Source organism: Equus caballus, chromosome 16, assembly GCF_041296265.1.
Source record: "Equus caballus isolate H_3958 breed thoroughbred chromosome 16, TB-T2T, whole genome shotgun sequence".
Classification (NCBI taxonomy): domain Eukaryota; kingdom Metazoa; phylum Chordata; class Mammalia; order Perissodactyla; family Equidae; genus Equus; species Equus caballus.
This window is the reverse complement of record NC_091699.1, coordinates 38,178,770-38,194,573: the sequence shown is the minus strand read 5'-3', so window position 1 is coordinate 38,194,573 and position 15,804 is coordinate 38,178,770. Positions and strand designations below refer to the sequence as shown.

At 46.3% G+C, this 15,804-nt stretch overlaps 1 protein-coding gene across 6 annotated transcripts in view; it reads left to right on the top strand.

Annotated features, from left to right (window-relative positions):
- The window catches only part of PTPRG (protein tyrosine phosphatase receptor type G), a 675,839-nt gene that overhangs the window by 576,329 nt on the left and 83,706 nt on the right, over positions 1-15,804 (top strand). For all 6 annotated transcript variants that reach the window (XM_023621202.2, XM_070238719.1, XM_023621201.2 and 3 more), the window contains exons 11-12: positions 1,225-1,274; positions 3,082-3,862. In XM_023621202.2, the coding sequence (XP_023476970.1) occupies positions 1,225-1,274; positions 3,082-3,862 (831 nt within the window). The remainder of the gene's footprint in view (positions 1-1,224; positions 1,275-3,081; positions 3,863-15,804) is intronic.

Genomic DNA, 15,804 nt, shown 5'->3' with positions numbered 1-15,804 from the left:
ATTATTCAGCCTTAAAAAGGCAGGAAATTCTGACACATGGGTACAGCATGGATGAATACTTCATTATGCTAAGTGAAATAAGCCAGTTACAAAAAGACAAATATGTGTGATTCCACTTTCATGAATTATGTAGAGTAGTCAAACTTACAGAAACGGAAAGTAGAAGGGTGGTTGCCAGGGGCTCAGGGGGACGGGAAATGGGGGGTTCCTGTTTAATGGGTCCAGAGTTTCAGTTTTGCGAGATAAAAACATTCTGGAGATCTGTTAACACGACAATGTGAATTTAGTTAACACTATTAAACTGTATGCTTAAAAGTGGTTAAGATGTTAAGTTTTACGTCGTGTGTATTTTACCACAATTAAACATGTTTTTAAAGATATTTTGTTTAATAATGATAACACATGGGGGAACAGAACTGCAGAAAGTAGCGAACGCCAGAAAGAGTAACGTAGGGTTAATATAAAAGAATTGACCATTTAAAGCAATAATGGCAATGCATAATAGAGTTTTAAAACTTAAGTATAAATAAAATATATGATAGTACCCAAAAGGTGAGATGGGCAAATAGAGTTAAATTATTGTACCAGTGTTACATTTTTAGGAGGTGGTAAAAGTACTAATTTAAGGTAAACTAGAATAAGTTTAGGATGCATATTATAATCACTGAAAGCATCATGTAAGAAATTATAACTAAAAAGATAATAGAGAGGAACAATGGAATAATGTGATCCTAGTTAGATGGAGTTCAAACATAGACAGAACCCTGACAGAGGTCAGGTGGTGGTTTCCTTTGGGAAGGGGGCTGGGTATTGACTGGATGAGGTCACAGGCAAGCCACTGGGTGCAGTATGGGTGGCAGTCACACAGGTGCTTAGAGGTAAAAATTAATTGGACTATATACCTAAGGTTTACTGTATGTAAGTTTGACCTCAATAAAACAGAAAACGATAAGAATTTTTAAAAATATTAAGTTTAATAGCTTAGGACAAAAGTCAGCAAACTATGGCCCACAGGCCGAGTCTAGCCCTCTGCATGTTTTTTAATGACTCACGAGCTAAGGAGGTTTTACATTTTTAGATGATTGGGGGAAAAAATCTAAAGAGGAATAATATGTCCTGACGTGAAAATTCTATGTAATTCAAACTTGTCCGTAAGTAAAGTCTCGTCAGAACAACAACAATAAAACGTTATATTGTTTACAGTGTCATTTCTTTGTTTTTCAGCTAATACCACTCGAATATTCCAAGGGACCAGAATTGTTAAAACAGGAGTGGTAAGTAGAGAATGGTAATTGCTTTGTCGTGGCAAATTGTTAATTTGCATGCAGTTAAAACTGTCACCACGAGGTGGCAGTATGATGTTGTTAAACTGCTCAATGTGAAGAGGTTAATGTACAGAAAAATTACCTTATTCACTCTTTATAACTCAGTGCATTATCAAACAAGCTATGCAACACAGTTAAAGCAGTAGTGTTATACTGTATACTTTTCATCAAGATAAGAATTCCCCAGATCTTTAATTATTATCTGTGGGATCGTATGATGTAGGAGTGCAAAGGAGTACAAAAGGTCGGCTCCAAGCCCTTTATTGGACATATGCTAAAATTCAGAGGTTGTCGTTTACCCAAAGTCACAGCAATTTGCAAATTTCTGGAGCCTCAATTAATATCTAAGTTTTCCCATTTCTAGTGCAACTAATAATAATCACAGTGTTGGTGATAACGGTAATAGCCAAAAATTTACTAAGCATTTCCTGGGTTTCAGGCACCGACTACTTTATTACGTAATTCATTCCTGGCAGCAATCCACAAAATTGCCGTTACTATTATTCCCATTTTATGGATGAGGAAACCAAGGGGCAGTATTTTAAGTTAATGTGCCCAGCATCACCCAGAGAACAAGTGAGGGCGCCTTGACTTAGGACCAGGCCTCCTGACGCCCCGTCTCGAGTGCCTTATCTTACGTGGCATCTGGCATTTCATTAACTAACTTCAGAACTCAACATTTGCTAACTGGATCACCCTGGATCTACAAAGTTTTCAAACTAGAACTTGATGATAAAGTTGTGAAATCTATTGTTTTGAACTGTTTAAATGATGGGATGGAATTCTGGATTCTGTCCGTCAAGTTGTAAGAACTAAAATTAAACTAATAACTCAGAGCATCACTTCTTGTTTCCCTGAGATCCTGTTGTGAATACAGTCCCACAATTGAGCCCAGGTTTAAGAGGGTGAGCTTGGACACAGGCGTCCCTGCCTCTGCCCCAAACATCTCTGTGCCTCAGTTTCCTCACCTTCAAAATGGGGGATGATCACGCGTGCCTCCAGGGTAGTGTGGAGAGCCTTGGCACGTAGTTGGCAGTTGTTAAAGGGACTCTGGTTGTCATCCTCTACATGGGCAGAGATTTTGCCGTGATGAGCCCAGAGACTCTGAAAGGTACAGCAGCTGTGCAGGGCCCAACGTGCAGATGCAGGGCTGTCAGCCACTTCCCAGAGCTTACAGTGCAGAGTGTGCCACTTGCCTCTGACCAGGCGCCTGCAGACATGGCAGGCTACTTCCCGCCTCTGTCCATCCACTTCCTCACTTTCAGATGGTGGAGCCAGATCCTGGAGGGCTTTTCTAGACCTAAGTGCTGTGTATCCTCCACCAGTGCCAGTGATACCTAACAAAGCCAGGGCCCCTGCCTCCTTTGGCGTCACCCCCAGAAAAGTTGACCATCTGATATTGCCAATTTATTACCTATTTGGTATTTGTCTTTCAGCCAACTTTAATGCTACTACGTTTTTTTGCCATTTAGCCCCCTCCTGAGCATTATCAGTGAAAAGTTGGGTTTGATACTCTAGTTAAAAATTTTAATGCACTCAAAGTAATTGTAAACGCTTAAGTCTAGCCATGCTTATCCATGGATCACCTGATGTCAGCTTTGGCCCCATGCTTTGGGAAACCCCATGAGTTAAATAAAAGACATAGAAACCTTTGAGGGTCATAACCAGGGCCTCGTTCCCAATCCTAATGACCGACTCTTCTCTGCTTTCTCTTCCTCTATCCCTTCCCCCAACCTTCCCGGGTGACCCTTTCAAGCCCACAGCGTCTCCTGCCTCTTCAGCTGATATGGCCCCCATCAGCTCGGGGTCTTCTACCTGGACATCCTCTGGCATCCCTTTCTCATTTGTTTCCATGGCAACTGGGATGGGCCCCTCCTCCAGTGGCAGTCAGGCGACAGTGGCCTCAGTGGTCACCAGCACGCTCCTTGCTGGCCTGGGCTTCAGTGGCGGCGGCATCTCCTCCTTCCCCAGCACAGTGTGGCCCACGCGCCTCCCCACAGCTGCCTCTACCAGCAAACAGGCCGTCAGGCCGGTCTTGGCCACAACAGAGGCCTTGGCTTCTCCAGGATCCGATGGCGATTCAGCACCGACCAAGGATGGTGAGGGTGCCGAGGAAGGGGAGAAGGATGAGAAAAGCGAGAGTGAGGACGGGGAGCGGGAGCATGAGGAGGAGGGGGAGAAGGACTCCGAGAAGAAGGAGAAGAGCGGGGTGACCCACGCCACCCAGGAGCGCAACCAGACGGAGCCCACCCCCACTCCCTCGTCGCCCAGTAGAACTGCCGAGGAGGGTGGGCATCAGACTATACCTGGGCATGAGCCAGACCACACTGCCCTCCCCACGGACCAGCCCGATGGCGAGAGGGGTGCCCACCCTGGCCTGGACTCTGACTCGGTCACCTCCACCCAAGTGCCCCCCACAGTCCCAGAGGAACGTTATGAAGGGAGTGATCCCAAGTGGCCGGAAATGCCATCCAAAAAGCCTATGTCCCGAGGGGACCGGTTTTCCGAGGATAGCAAATTTATCACTGTTAATCCAGGTAAGTGGCCCGCTCCTCATTGGAGGCTCCATGCTGCTGTGAATAGTCTGAGAAAATTGGGGTACGGGGTGAAGATCCAGAAAGTGCTTAATATTCCCGGAATTGTCTGTGCCCCTGGTATAAAAGATGTGTGTGTGTGTGTCTCTCTCTCTCTATTCTGTTCCAATAAGGATAATCCACTCTCTTATTGTTGCTGGACCAAGTCTTTTTTTTTTTTTTAGAGATTGGCACCTGAGCTATCAACTGTTGCCAATCTTCTTTTTTTTCTTTCTGCTTTTTCTCCCCAAGTCCCCCCAGTACATAGTTGTACTATTTTTTAGTTGCCGGTCCTTCTAGTTGTAGCATGTGGGGTGCTGCCTCAGCATGGCTTGATGAGCGGTGCTATGTCCGTGCCCAGGATCTGAACCAGGGAAACCCTGGGGCCCTGAAGCGGAGCACGCGAACCCAACCACTCAGCCACAGGACTGGGCCCTGGACCAAGTCTTGCTTTGATATTTGTTTCCTGGCAAAATCTGCTTGCCTCAGAATAATTCCAAGGACTTCAGCCATACAGTCAAATAAATAAACCAAAAAGACTTGATCTTAAGAAGTTTATTCATTAAGTTTCATACCTTATTCACATATTCAGTGCCTATATTTATGGCCTGCCTGTTTGGTGCCAGGCACTGGGCTGGGTGCTAACCCAGGTAAGTTTGGTCCCTGCCTCTTGGAGCTCCCAGGATGAAGGAGAAGACAGAGATGATGGCAGCTGGGTGGAGCGCATGCCAGGAAGTTAGGAAGCAGGAACTTTAGAAAGCAAGCAAGTTAGCTGGCAAGCCAGAAAAGTCGCTGACTAAAGTTGGAGCTTTTGAAATGGCAATAGAGGAAATAAACAGGCTGCTGACAGAGAGAACAGTGAGGAGAGCAGGGACCTACCTTAACTAAGAAAGGCCACTCTTGGGAAGTGACCTTTACGTTAAAACCATGAGGATGAGAGACTCCATGGGAAGAACTGGTGTTAGTCCTTGGTCCTAGCCCGAGAAATAGGGCTTGCATCCTAGAGCCCCATTTGCTGTGTGAACTACCCAGTTTATAGATGGTGAGACTGGAGCATGGCTGGTGTGGCCTCTGCTGTGAGGACATGATCCCCGTCACCGTGACCAGTGGCAATGTTGTTGCTCTCTCGTATGCTCCAATCTTAATGAACCGTCCTGATAGTTTCTGCAAGGGAGCCTTGAGCGTGAGGGGTATGTTACTATTGTGAGGGGTTTTCTTAATAAGAAATTCTTCCTTTTGCCAGACTACAAGATGTTTAGCAACAATTTTTTTTGCATCTAAGCTGTTGTGGAGTTATAAGAGTGCAAAAAAAAAAAAGCAACTGGTAAATATTTATTTGCTTTTGCACTTGTAAACATTAAAATTCATCTAAAGCTGAGATCTCGTATGTTAAGATACAACTTAGAATAAATTTTCATGTTTTGAATTCCATTCTCCTAAAGCTGGTATGGACGCAGTTTTGAAGTATGGGTTTCCTGTGGGTGTCGCTCAGCTTGTCCTGTTTCAGGAAAAGGTGCAGAGTATCCGTCTGTGGAATTGAGTGAAGGAAATATCGGGCCGCTCGTGAGCTCTTTGAAGCTGCTCCTGCATAAACAGGGACATTCCCTCTAGGAATTGCGATGAAAAAGTTGAATGTCTTGCATTTGAAGATTTTAAAGAAATATTTATGGAGTACCCACTTTGTACCAGCCACTGGACCAGGCCTTGGGAATAGAACATAGATCAGACAGGCTTCTGCTCTCCTAGGGTTTGCTTTCTAGTGGAGGATCTTGAGAATATTCCAGTAAACAAATACATAACTTCAAATAGTGGTAAGTGCTAGAGTTGGGGTTGGGGATGGTGTAGCAGTGAGTGTCAAAGTCTGAAATCTGAGCAGAGACCCAAGTGGTAGGAAGGAGCTAGCCATGCAAAGATCCATGGAAGAGCATTCTAGGCTACAGGAACAGCAGGTCCAGAGACCCTGAAGTGGGGATTAATTTGGATGAGTCAAGGAGCCATGACAAGGCCAGTGTGTCTGGACCATAGAGTCAGGAGGAGAGAGAAGGGATGAGTTCAGACACAGGCAGGGCTCAGATCAAGGGCTGGTCAGCCGTGCTGAGGATTTGATTCTAATTGAAAAGGAAAACCAGTGGTAGATTTCAGCAGGAGACTTACTCATCTGATTAGCTTCTTTGAAAAATGACTCGGGCCTCTGTGTGGAGATTATACAGGGGAGGCAAGAGCGGACACAGGAAGCCCAGTTGGGAGGTGATAGCAATGGTGGCGTGGTCCAGTGTGGTTTTTCCAAAGACAGGTGGTGGACTTGGAATTGATTTTCGAGCTTGAGTGGTTCAGCCTCTGGACTAAGGGCTCTGGAGAAGTAGTATTCACAGCCTGCTCCTCTGAAACATTTCTTTGCCTACACTCCTGAAAAATATGACTAAGAGCTTAGGTTGGGAGTGTTTACAGCTTGAGAGACTGGAGGAGTGAGGACCTGGGGCATGTTCCAGCTAAGAAGAAATGAGTCACTGGGATTGGAATCAAATTCCAGATTCCAGGGAAAAGGAGAAGAAACAGATGATAAACCTTGGGGATCTGAAACTCCAGGTATGGGTGTGCAGGTCTCCAGCTTCAACGTCAGGCAGTGTGTGTCTGCGATCTTGGCAGAGTAGCTTTTGGAGTCGGATCACCCCAGTAGACTCTGCCCCTTATTCACTCAGGGTCCTCAGGCCAGGCTTTGCTCAGCGTCCGTGTCTGTAAAGTGGGGATAACTGTGGCACTTAGTGCAGAAGGAGGTGCAGAAAAATGAAGTCATCCTTGTCAGTGACAAGGGATGAGGAACCGTTTGTAGCCCAAAGACCACATAATCATAACAGCGAGGAGGGCCCCAGCAGGTCTTTCTTTTGCAGTCATCCGTAGACATGAAAAAGCACGCGAAGACTATGGTTCCCAGTGAGCTGGCATTAAAAATGACCTCTAGGAACTCCGGTCCGTCCCCAGCACTGGTAAATCGGAGCATCTCCCTCACCACCTTCATCTCAGTGGGAAGGCTCACTTCTTCCCGAAGCAAAGAGGGATCTTCCTTTAAAATTTCAGGCAATTCGGATTCACAGTGATTGGCACTTTTTCTGCGAAGGGCCAGATAGTAAGTGTTTTCAGCTTTGTGGGTCGTAGGTCTTTGTTGCGATTACTGAGCTCTGCCACGTAGCACAAAGGCAGCCAGAGACAGGACATAAATGAGCAGATGTGATTGAGTTCCTGTAAAACTCTGTTTACAAAAACAGGCAATGGGCCTGATTTGATCTGCATGCTGTCATTTGCCAACCCCTTGTTTAGGCAAACGTATGTGTGTGCCTATTAGTTCATAAAGGATGTGAGTAACTTGAGGGTAAACCCACAAACTCATCAGTCCTTGATCCCCAAGGTCTCGCTTCTCTTCCATTCATCCCATCCTTTCTGCTGGCTGCCTCTGCAGCTTGGTGTTTATTTTTTAAATGAAATCACCATCATTTTAATGTAAGTGGTGACTTAACTAAAAGACTTTGGATGTACATTTGTTTAAATCTGTTCCACATTTATTTTTTCTTCACATTAAGTAAAAACAAAGGGCTGGCCCAGTGGTGCAGTGGTTAAGTTTGCACATTCCGTTCCAGTGGCCCAGGGTTCATGGGTTCAGATCCCGGGTGTGGACCTACGCACCACTTGGAAAGCCATGCTGTGGCAGGCATCCTTCGTAAAATAGAGGAAGATGGGCACAGATGTTAGCTCAGGGCCAGTCTTCCTCAGCAAAAAGAGAAGGATTGGCGGCAGACGTTAGCTCAGGGCTAAACATCCTCAAAAAAAAAAAGAAAGAAAATTAAATAAAAACAATATTTTAATGGATAATCTCTTTGAAAAAAAGCAATAGTGTCTTTTTGGGATTTTTTGTTTTGTTTTGTTTTGTTTGCTGAGGAAGATTCACCCAAAGCTAGCATCCATGCCAGTCTTCCTCTATTTTTTTTTTTTAGTACATGGGCCACCAGCACAGCATGACCACCAACTGAGCAGTGTAGGTCTGCGCCCAGGAACCAAACTCAGGCTGCTGAAGTGGAGCATGCTGAACTTAACCACTAGGCCACTGGGGCTGACCCCAAAAAGCAATAATGGTTAAAATTACGAACTATGTTATATTTTGCCAGCATCTGCAAAAGGCTTGTCTAAATTCCTTTGATAACATCTCTTCAAGTCTTATGAGTAGTAGCTTTAGCATTAACTTGCAGAGGAGAAGAGGGGTATCCTTCTATAGGAGAAGTGGCAAACTCAGACACATACAAAAATCAGGTAATATCAATGAGAGAAAGGATCAGGTGTTAGACAGTAGGGAGCAGTGAGGACTGCAGCAAACTCGAGAACATGTGTTCTTTCTAAAGAAGGCCACTTCACTCAGTTCCAACTGATTGTTGCCAGTGAGAGTGCCTAATAAGCCAGAAAGCTAGGTCTTTGTGCAGATTCCCCCAATTTTTAAGTGAGTTCAAATTTTAAATAGCTTTTATGTTGTTTTGTTTTATTTTTGCACATGTGCCAAACTAAACTCACCCCTTTTCCGGGTAGGCAGGAGCCGCTGGTGCTTGGCCTCCACTCTAGAGTTGATTGCTGTAGTTGCAGCTGCCCTGGAAGCTTATTTAGAAGGATTAGAGGCTTCTGTGTGGTCGCTCTTTCTCTCACCAAGCCTTTTGCTCACGTCTGTGTAGTGTGAAGCCCTCAGCTGGATATGTGCTGCCCGGAGACCTGACACGGTCCCTCGCTTGGGTGCCACAGCCTGAACGTGGTGTTACCAACTGATGCAGTAAGATGCTTTTGGAGTGCTGTGCAGCACAGCATGTCCTAGCAGAAGCACTTCAGGGTGGGCATAGTCTACAAACTCATCAGTTAGTGCTGGGGTTTTCTGTTTCCTTAAATCAGGGAAACTCCTTTTTCAGATTGAATCTTGCTCAGAACTCCAGTATATAAACACTCATTTACTGAAAGCTGACCGGCTGCCTCGTCTGGGTCAGGTGCAAAAGGGACCATTCAGGAGTCAGCACACTACACCCTCCACGCCGAACCCAGCCCATGGCCTGCTTTTGCCCAGCCCCCGAGCTAAGAGTGGACAGAGCTGGTCAGAGACCTGGGGCTGCTGTTCTGCTCTCAGCCAGCATGGAGAGCGCTCAGCTCCAGCCACCCCAGTCATCTGGGAAAACCCGGAGATACCTCTTTGGAACCCTCAAACCCAGAGGAACCCAGCTTGAAAACCTTTGATTATAGAAACAATAACATCACTGGTTAACATTTGTTCCCTGCTGGTGCTGCCTGTGCTAAAGGCCAGACTGTGATGTCACTGTCCCACAGCAGCCCTGTGAGGGCTGTGCTGACATTGCTGCCATCAGGCCAGGAAGGAAACTGAGGCTCAGAAGGTTAAGGAACATGTTCTGGCAACAAGCACGTGGGAATATGGGACTTAAACACCGGCCCTGACTCTGCCATCCAGGGAAGTCCATCCCACACGGTGCTGCCTCCCTCCTGGCTTTGGGGCTTATTCCCTGAGTGGGCAACACGAGATGATTTCAGATGAAATATAATTAAGTGAATATGTCAGTCAATGTGTGCTTTTAAAAAGATGCCAGGGGCTGGCCCAGTGGTGTAGCAGTTAAGTGTGCACATTCTGCTTTGGCGGCCTGGGGTTCACTGGTTCAGATCCCGGGTACAGACATGGCACTGCTTGTCAAGCCATGCTGTGGTAGGCGTCCCACATATAAAGTAGAGGAAGATGGGCACAGATGTTAACTCAGGGCCAGTCTTCCTCAGAAAGAAGAGGAGGATTGGCAGCAGTTAGCTCAGGGCTAATCTTCCTCACAAAAAAAAAAAAAAAGATGCCAGTTTTCCATTTATGGCAGAAGTTCTCAGCTGGAGATGATTTCCCCTTCTTCCCACAGGGACTTTTGGCAATATCTGGAAATATTTTTTTGGGGAAGATGGTGGGCAGGGGTGATGAAGATTGGCCCTGAGATAACATCTGTTACCAATCTTCCTCTTTTTTTTCTTTTCCTCAAAGCCCCAGTACATAGTTGTATATCCTAGTTGCAAGTCATTCTAGTTCCTCTATGTGGGATGCCACCACAGCATGGCCTAATGAGTGGTACATAGGTCTGCACCCAGGATCTGAACCAGCGAACCCTGGGCCACTGAAGCAGAGAGTGTGAAGCTAACCACTCGGCCACAGGGCCGGCCCCTGGAAACATTTTTGATTGTCATGACTGGGGAGGGGGCTGCTGCTGGCATCTAGTGGGTAGAGACCAAGGATGCTGCTAAACCTCCTACAGTGCACTGGCTAGCTCCCACAACAGAGCTACCCGGTCCAAAATGTCCATAATGTCAAGGTTGAGAAACTCTGATTTATGGTATTAATATAAAGTTTCCTTTTCAAAGACATTTACTTGAGGAAAAAACTAGTAGTTAATTTAAGGACGAAAATAAGCAGTAGTACGGGTTCAGGAAGACAGAGTAGAGGTCATGACTGCGATACCCAGCTGGAGTGTATGCTGGTGGGGAACAATGTAGCAGGCTTTATTTAAAACAAATTACCCCAGGTGCCTGTAGGGATGACCAGAAGCAGTTTTCAGCCAAGACTAGTTTAGCTGGTTGGGTTTCTTTTTTGGGAGAGTTTTCTATCTAATTCTGCCACCCTGTGTTTGGCTGTCATCTTCCTGGGTGTCAGTAGCAACTAGCTTGGGGTGGCTAGAAAGGGTTATTCAGCACCAGTGTGCTTTCGTTTCCTCCCAGAAGGTATCTGGGTCCTTGGAAGTTTCTGTCCCCCACTGAGTGATCTTCAAAGTATGACAGATTGAATATCTCTGCTTGTGGGAAACCAGACCCCAGTGAGAAGAGCTGGTTGCCAGAGGCTGGAGTCAGGAATTCAGGTTGTAAGGGGTGGCGTATTTGATGTAAGGCAGTATACAGCTTATGTCCCAACTGATGGGAGAGCCATGTGATGTTGCAATGAAGTGTCTATGGTGGTGGTTTGGTAGGTCAGGACTGGCTATGTTTATGGGGCTTGGAATTAAATTGGGCTTTATCAAGCGCCCTCCATTTTCCAGCGCCTAATTGGAATAGACATGATGGACTGTTGTTTGGTTGTTTGAGTCTGAGGAAGTGGGCTCTGTGTGAAGTGGTGCTTAGTCACAAGAACTCCAGGTGGTGATACAGATGGAAACACATACAGATGGATGGATGTTCCGATCCAGCTCAGACGTGGTAATAGGAACATGAGACCAGTGTCCCACTGCAGGAGAATATATGCATTTGTAACTATCACTCCTGTCTCTGCAACAGGGGTTTAGATAATGTCAGTGCTCCAGAAACTAAAGGCAAATTTTGTGGCTCTGTAAAAAAGCAGCTGCCTTTTCACTTCACACCCACTGGGGGGCTACCATCAAAAACTGAAAAACGAAACAAAACAGAAAATAACAAGTGTTGGTGAGGATGTGGAGAAATTGGAACCCTTGTGCACTGTTGGTGGGAATGTAAAATGGCACAGCCGCCATGGAAAACAGTACGGTGGTTCCTCAAAAAGTTAAAAATAGCACCACCGTGTGATCCAGCAATCCCACTCCTGGGTATGTACCCAAAAGAATTGAAAGCAGAGTCTTGAAGAGAGATTTGTACAGTCATGTTCATAGCAGCAGCATTCACAATAGCCAAGGGGTGGAAACAACCCTAATGTCCATTGACAGATGAATAGATAAACAGAATGTGGTATAAACACACAATGGAATATTATTTGGCCTTAAAAAGGAAGGGCATTCTGACACATGGTACAGCATGAGTGAACACTGAGGACGTTATGCTAAGTGAAATAAGCCAGCCACAAAAAGACAAATATGATTCCACTTCTATGAGCTGCCTAGGGTAGTCAACGTCATAGAGACAGGAAGTGGAATGGCAGTTGCCAGGGGCAGGGAGGAGGGGGATGGGGAGTTGCTTAATGGGTATTGAATTTCATTTTGCAGATGAAAAACAGATTTTGGAGACTGGTCGCACAACTGTGTGAATACACTTGACACTACTGAACTGTACTCTTAGAAATGGTTAAGATGGTAAATTGTATGTGTTTTTTTACCACCATTCTTTTAAAAGCAGCCGCCTTAATTCACGGATGTGAGTGGTTTTGAATGAGTGGCGTTACTCGGAACAAATTCAGTCAGGTTGCCAGAGATGGAACCAGGCTGTAGATTTACGAGGGTACAGATTGTCCTTCTCTTGATCTTTCTTGAAAAGTGGAGATACTCCTCGTAGTGGCCTCTCGGATCCAAGCTCAGTTTAATCTTGACAGCATCGGGCTTCTTGTCCGGCATCAGGAGCGGAGCCCTTCCTGTGGAGTAGGAAGCGTTTCAGATGGGTCCATCTCATGTATCCCTGCCTGTAGCATTTACAGTACATTGTACTCCGTTTTTATTTGCTTCTACTGGGATGAGAGCCAAGCCAGTAAAAGGCAAACAGCATTAATTCAGTGATGACATATGCCACTGAAAACTGTTTTTCTTTTCTGTTTTTTTATTTTTTTAATTTTTTTTAAAGAGCAGAATGGAGGCACTTTACTCAGATTCTGCTGGATGCTGAACTACAAGCTGGGTGAGGAAAGCGGTGGGGAGGTCGTTCAACCTCACCTCCCTCCTGCAAATGCTCAGAGACGGTAGTTAGCCTCCTGCTCCAGGTTTCGTCTGGAAGACATTCTGACGCAGGCTCGTTCTCTGAGTCCCGGCCCTGGCTGGCCTCGCATCTTCTGATCCTCTTCGCAGCCTTCATGCACACATCACATCCATGGGGGGAGAGGGGCAGGCATGTAAGTTGATATCCTCTTCCCATTTCCATCCTGTTACATACAGATTATCAAGATGCAGCTCCGGAAAGAGTATGAAAAAGGTCCAGGTTCACTGAGGGGAATGGCCCACATTGTATAGATGGAGCAAACAGCCTGGTTAATTTCTAATTGGTTGGAAAATATAAAATCTCTTCAAAAATAAATGTTGAATTGGGAAAAGCTGCCTTGTACAAAAAAAGCCTCTTCTCTTGAGCCAGTTTGTGATTTCAGAATCCTCCTCAGGAGTAATTAAGTCATGATTTTTGCTTTTGATTATGAGGCCTTTTTAAAAGACCTAAATTAGTATTGTTCTGCTAATTTTGTGGGTCAGAGTGCCATCCTTCAGACTGAAATTAGGCTGGCTAGAGTGAGCTGGCAGCAGGAGTCAGGGGTGAGGAAAGCAGGTCTAGTGTATGACATTAGGGAGCAGTGAGGACTGTGGCAATGTAATAAGGCATGCCCTGTCTGAAGAGTATTCCTTGTGGGAATTCAGGCCTGCAGTGCCAACCTTGAACATTTCCAATAGAAGATTCCATTCCTGATTTTTATGTGAACTCCATTGCTTATTCAATGTTGGCAGCTAACTCACGATTTAATAATAATTATGAGGGGAGGGCTACCAAGCCAGACACATCTGTGGGCTGCCAGTTCACGTAACCCATGGTAGGCAGGAATCGAAGGGCTGGTCCTGCTGGGAAAACCAGGCTATCCGGGCAAATCAGAGATGGCCGTGAGGAGGAGCTGCATTGACCCAGAGGTCCTGTACTTGGCCTGGCATCAGGATTTGGGCATCATGGAGGGAAGCAAACCTTCCAGTGACTGTGCGGCCATGTTCTGCTTGTCCTTTCAGGAGGCAGCTGGCTTTACAAGTGAGGCCCTGAATACAAGTGAGCTGCTCCTAACAGTTGGTAGCGTCTAATTTTATCACACTGTCAGCACTGTCGCTTGGTTCCATTGAAAGGAGGAGTAGGATGAACACTCCCTGGACGCTGCCTCTGTGTCAGGCCCTGTGCTGAATGCTTGCCTGGCCAGGGCCAGCTTCGTGAGCATGTGACCCATGCGGTCACACAGGGTGCTGGGCTTCGAAGGCCCTGTGCTGCCTTCATGCTCTGCTGCCACCATCTTGAAACTCTTTACTAATTTTTGAATGAGGAGCTGCATGATTTCATTTTGCATCCGGCCTGGTAGATTATGTAGCCATAATTTACACAATCTGCTTCACACAGATTATCTCATTTAATTCTCATCACTCCACTGAGAAGTGAGTGTCCTCATCCATCTCCCTTTAATAGAGGAGGGACCGGAGGCTCAGAGACAGGCAGGCATTTACCCGAAGTCACACAGCTAGAAAAGCCCGAGCCAGAATTTGTAGTCACATGTGTCTGCTCCGAAGTGCAGGATTGTAGCCTTGTGACCCACTGCCTTGGCTGCTCTGAAAAGTTTATAATGTGTCCCAGTCTCTGAAAGGTGGTCGGGGGACTGAAGGCACAGGAGGAGGACAGTGTCTGCTCAGCCCCGGTGGCGTGTTATGTGTTCCTACTTGTTTGCTGTTTTATTGCACTTCCTCCTTTGAGGGCCTGCTGCGTCTCAGACTGAGTCGGACAGCAGGACAAGTGTTTCTTCTGAAGGACGGCAAGAAATGTGTTGTGGTCTTGTCTTGGGGTAAACTTTGAGGTTCTGGCTCTTCAGTGGCCATGTCATCACAGGCAGCCTCCAGTGCTAATGCCCAGCACGCCTGTGGTTCTGTGTGATGGCCACTTACGCACTCAGATATTACCGGGGGACTGAGATTCAGCAGCAGCCACTGAGCACTCACCATCCGCCTGGTGCTTTGCTAGGGTGTTGATGAGGAAGAGGGTGGTGGTGACAGTGGTGATGATGTTAGGGATGAGGGGGATGGGGATGGTGATGATGGTAATCACAATTGATAACATTAACCAGGTGCTTATGGGTGCCAGGCAACACTCTAAGTGTTTTAGATGTACTAACTCATTTAATCCTCACACCCCTACAGTGCAGTAGGCAATATTATTATCTCCATGTACAGATGAGGAAACCGAGGCACAGAAAGTTTAGGTAGAGGCTGGCCCCAGGCCGAGTGGTGAAGTTCATGTGCTCCACTTCGGTGGCCCATGGTTTCTCCAGTTTGGATCGTAGGCACAGACATGGCACCACTCATCAGGCCATGCTGAGGTGGCGTCCCATATAGCAGAGCCAGAAGCACTCACAGCTAGGATATACAACTGTGTACTGGGGGGCTTTGGGGAGGAGGAGGAGAAGAAGAAGTAGATTGGCAACAGATGTTAGCTCAGGTGCCAATCTTTAAATATGTATATACACACACATACACATACACACATATACAATTGAAAAAACAAAGAAGAAAGGTTAAGTAACTTGCCCAGAGTTGCACAGCTAGTAGGAGGCAGAGCTTTATTACTGTTCTTCCATGGACCAACAGAAACCAGCCCTACCTTTGGGGACCTTACCATAATAAAAGAGCTGTTATCATTGAGTGTGAGGTGTGCAATAAGAGCAATGAGATGACAGCAACAACAATGATGGTGATGATCGTATTTACTCAGGATTTGCTTAATGCTAGGCACACTTCTTAGCATTCTACGTGCATCTTGTCATTAAATTTTCCCTCGGCTCCTATGAAGTAAGTTCTTTTATCCCACTTTATAGATGAAGAACTCCAGGCCCAGCTGGTTTAAGTTATTGGTTAAAGGTCATGCAGAAAGTGGCAGAGCCAGGATGTCAACCTGTGATCTTAATTCTCCTCTGCCCTCCAGAGATAGCACAGACTCAGGGCTTGGGGAGGCCTCACAGAGAAGGTAGCACCTGAACCAGGGTGGAGGGATCAATAAGATCTTCTGGAGGCAGGCTGGGAAAGGCATGCCTGGTGATGGGATCAGCAGGGATGAAGGGAGAGAGGTGGGACTGTGGCCCAGCGTGCTCACTGGTTGGCTGGGTGTGGCTGGAAGACAAGGAGGGGAGCGGCGGGAGATGATGGGGTGGGAGGAAGGCCCATCATGGAGGGCCCTGCTCT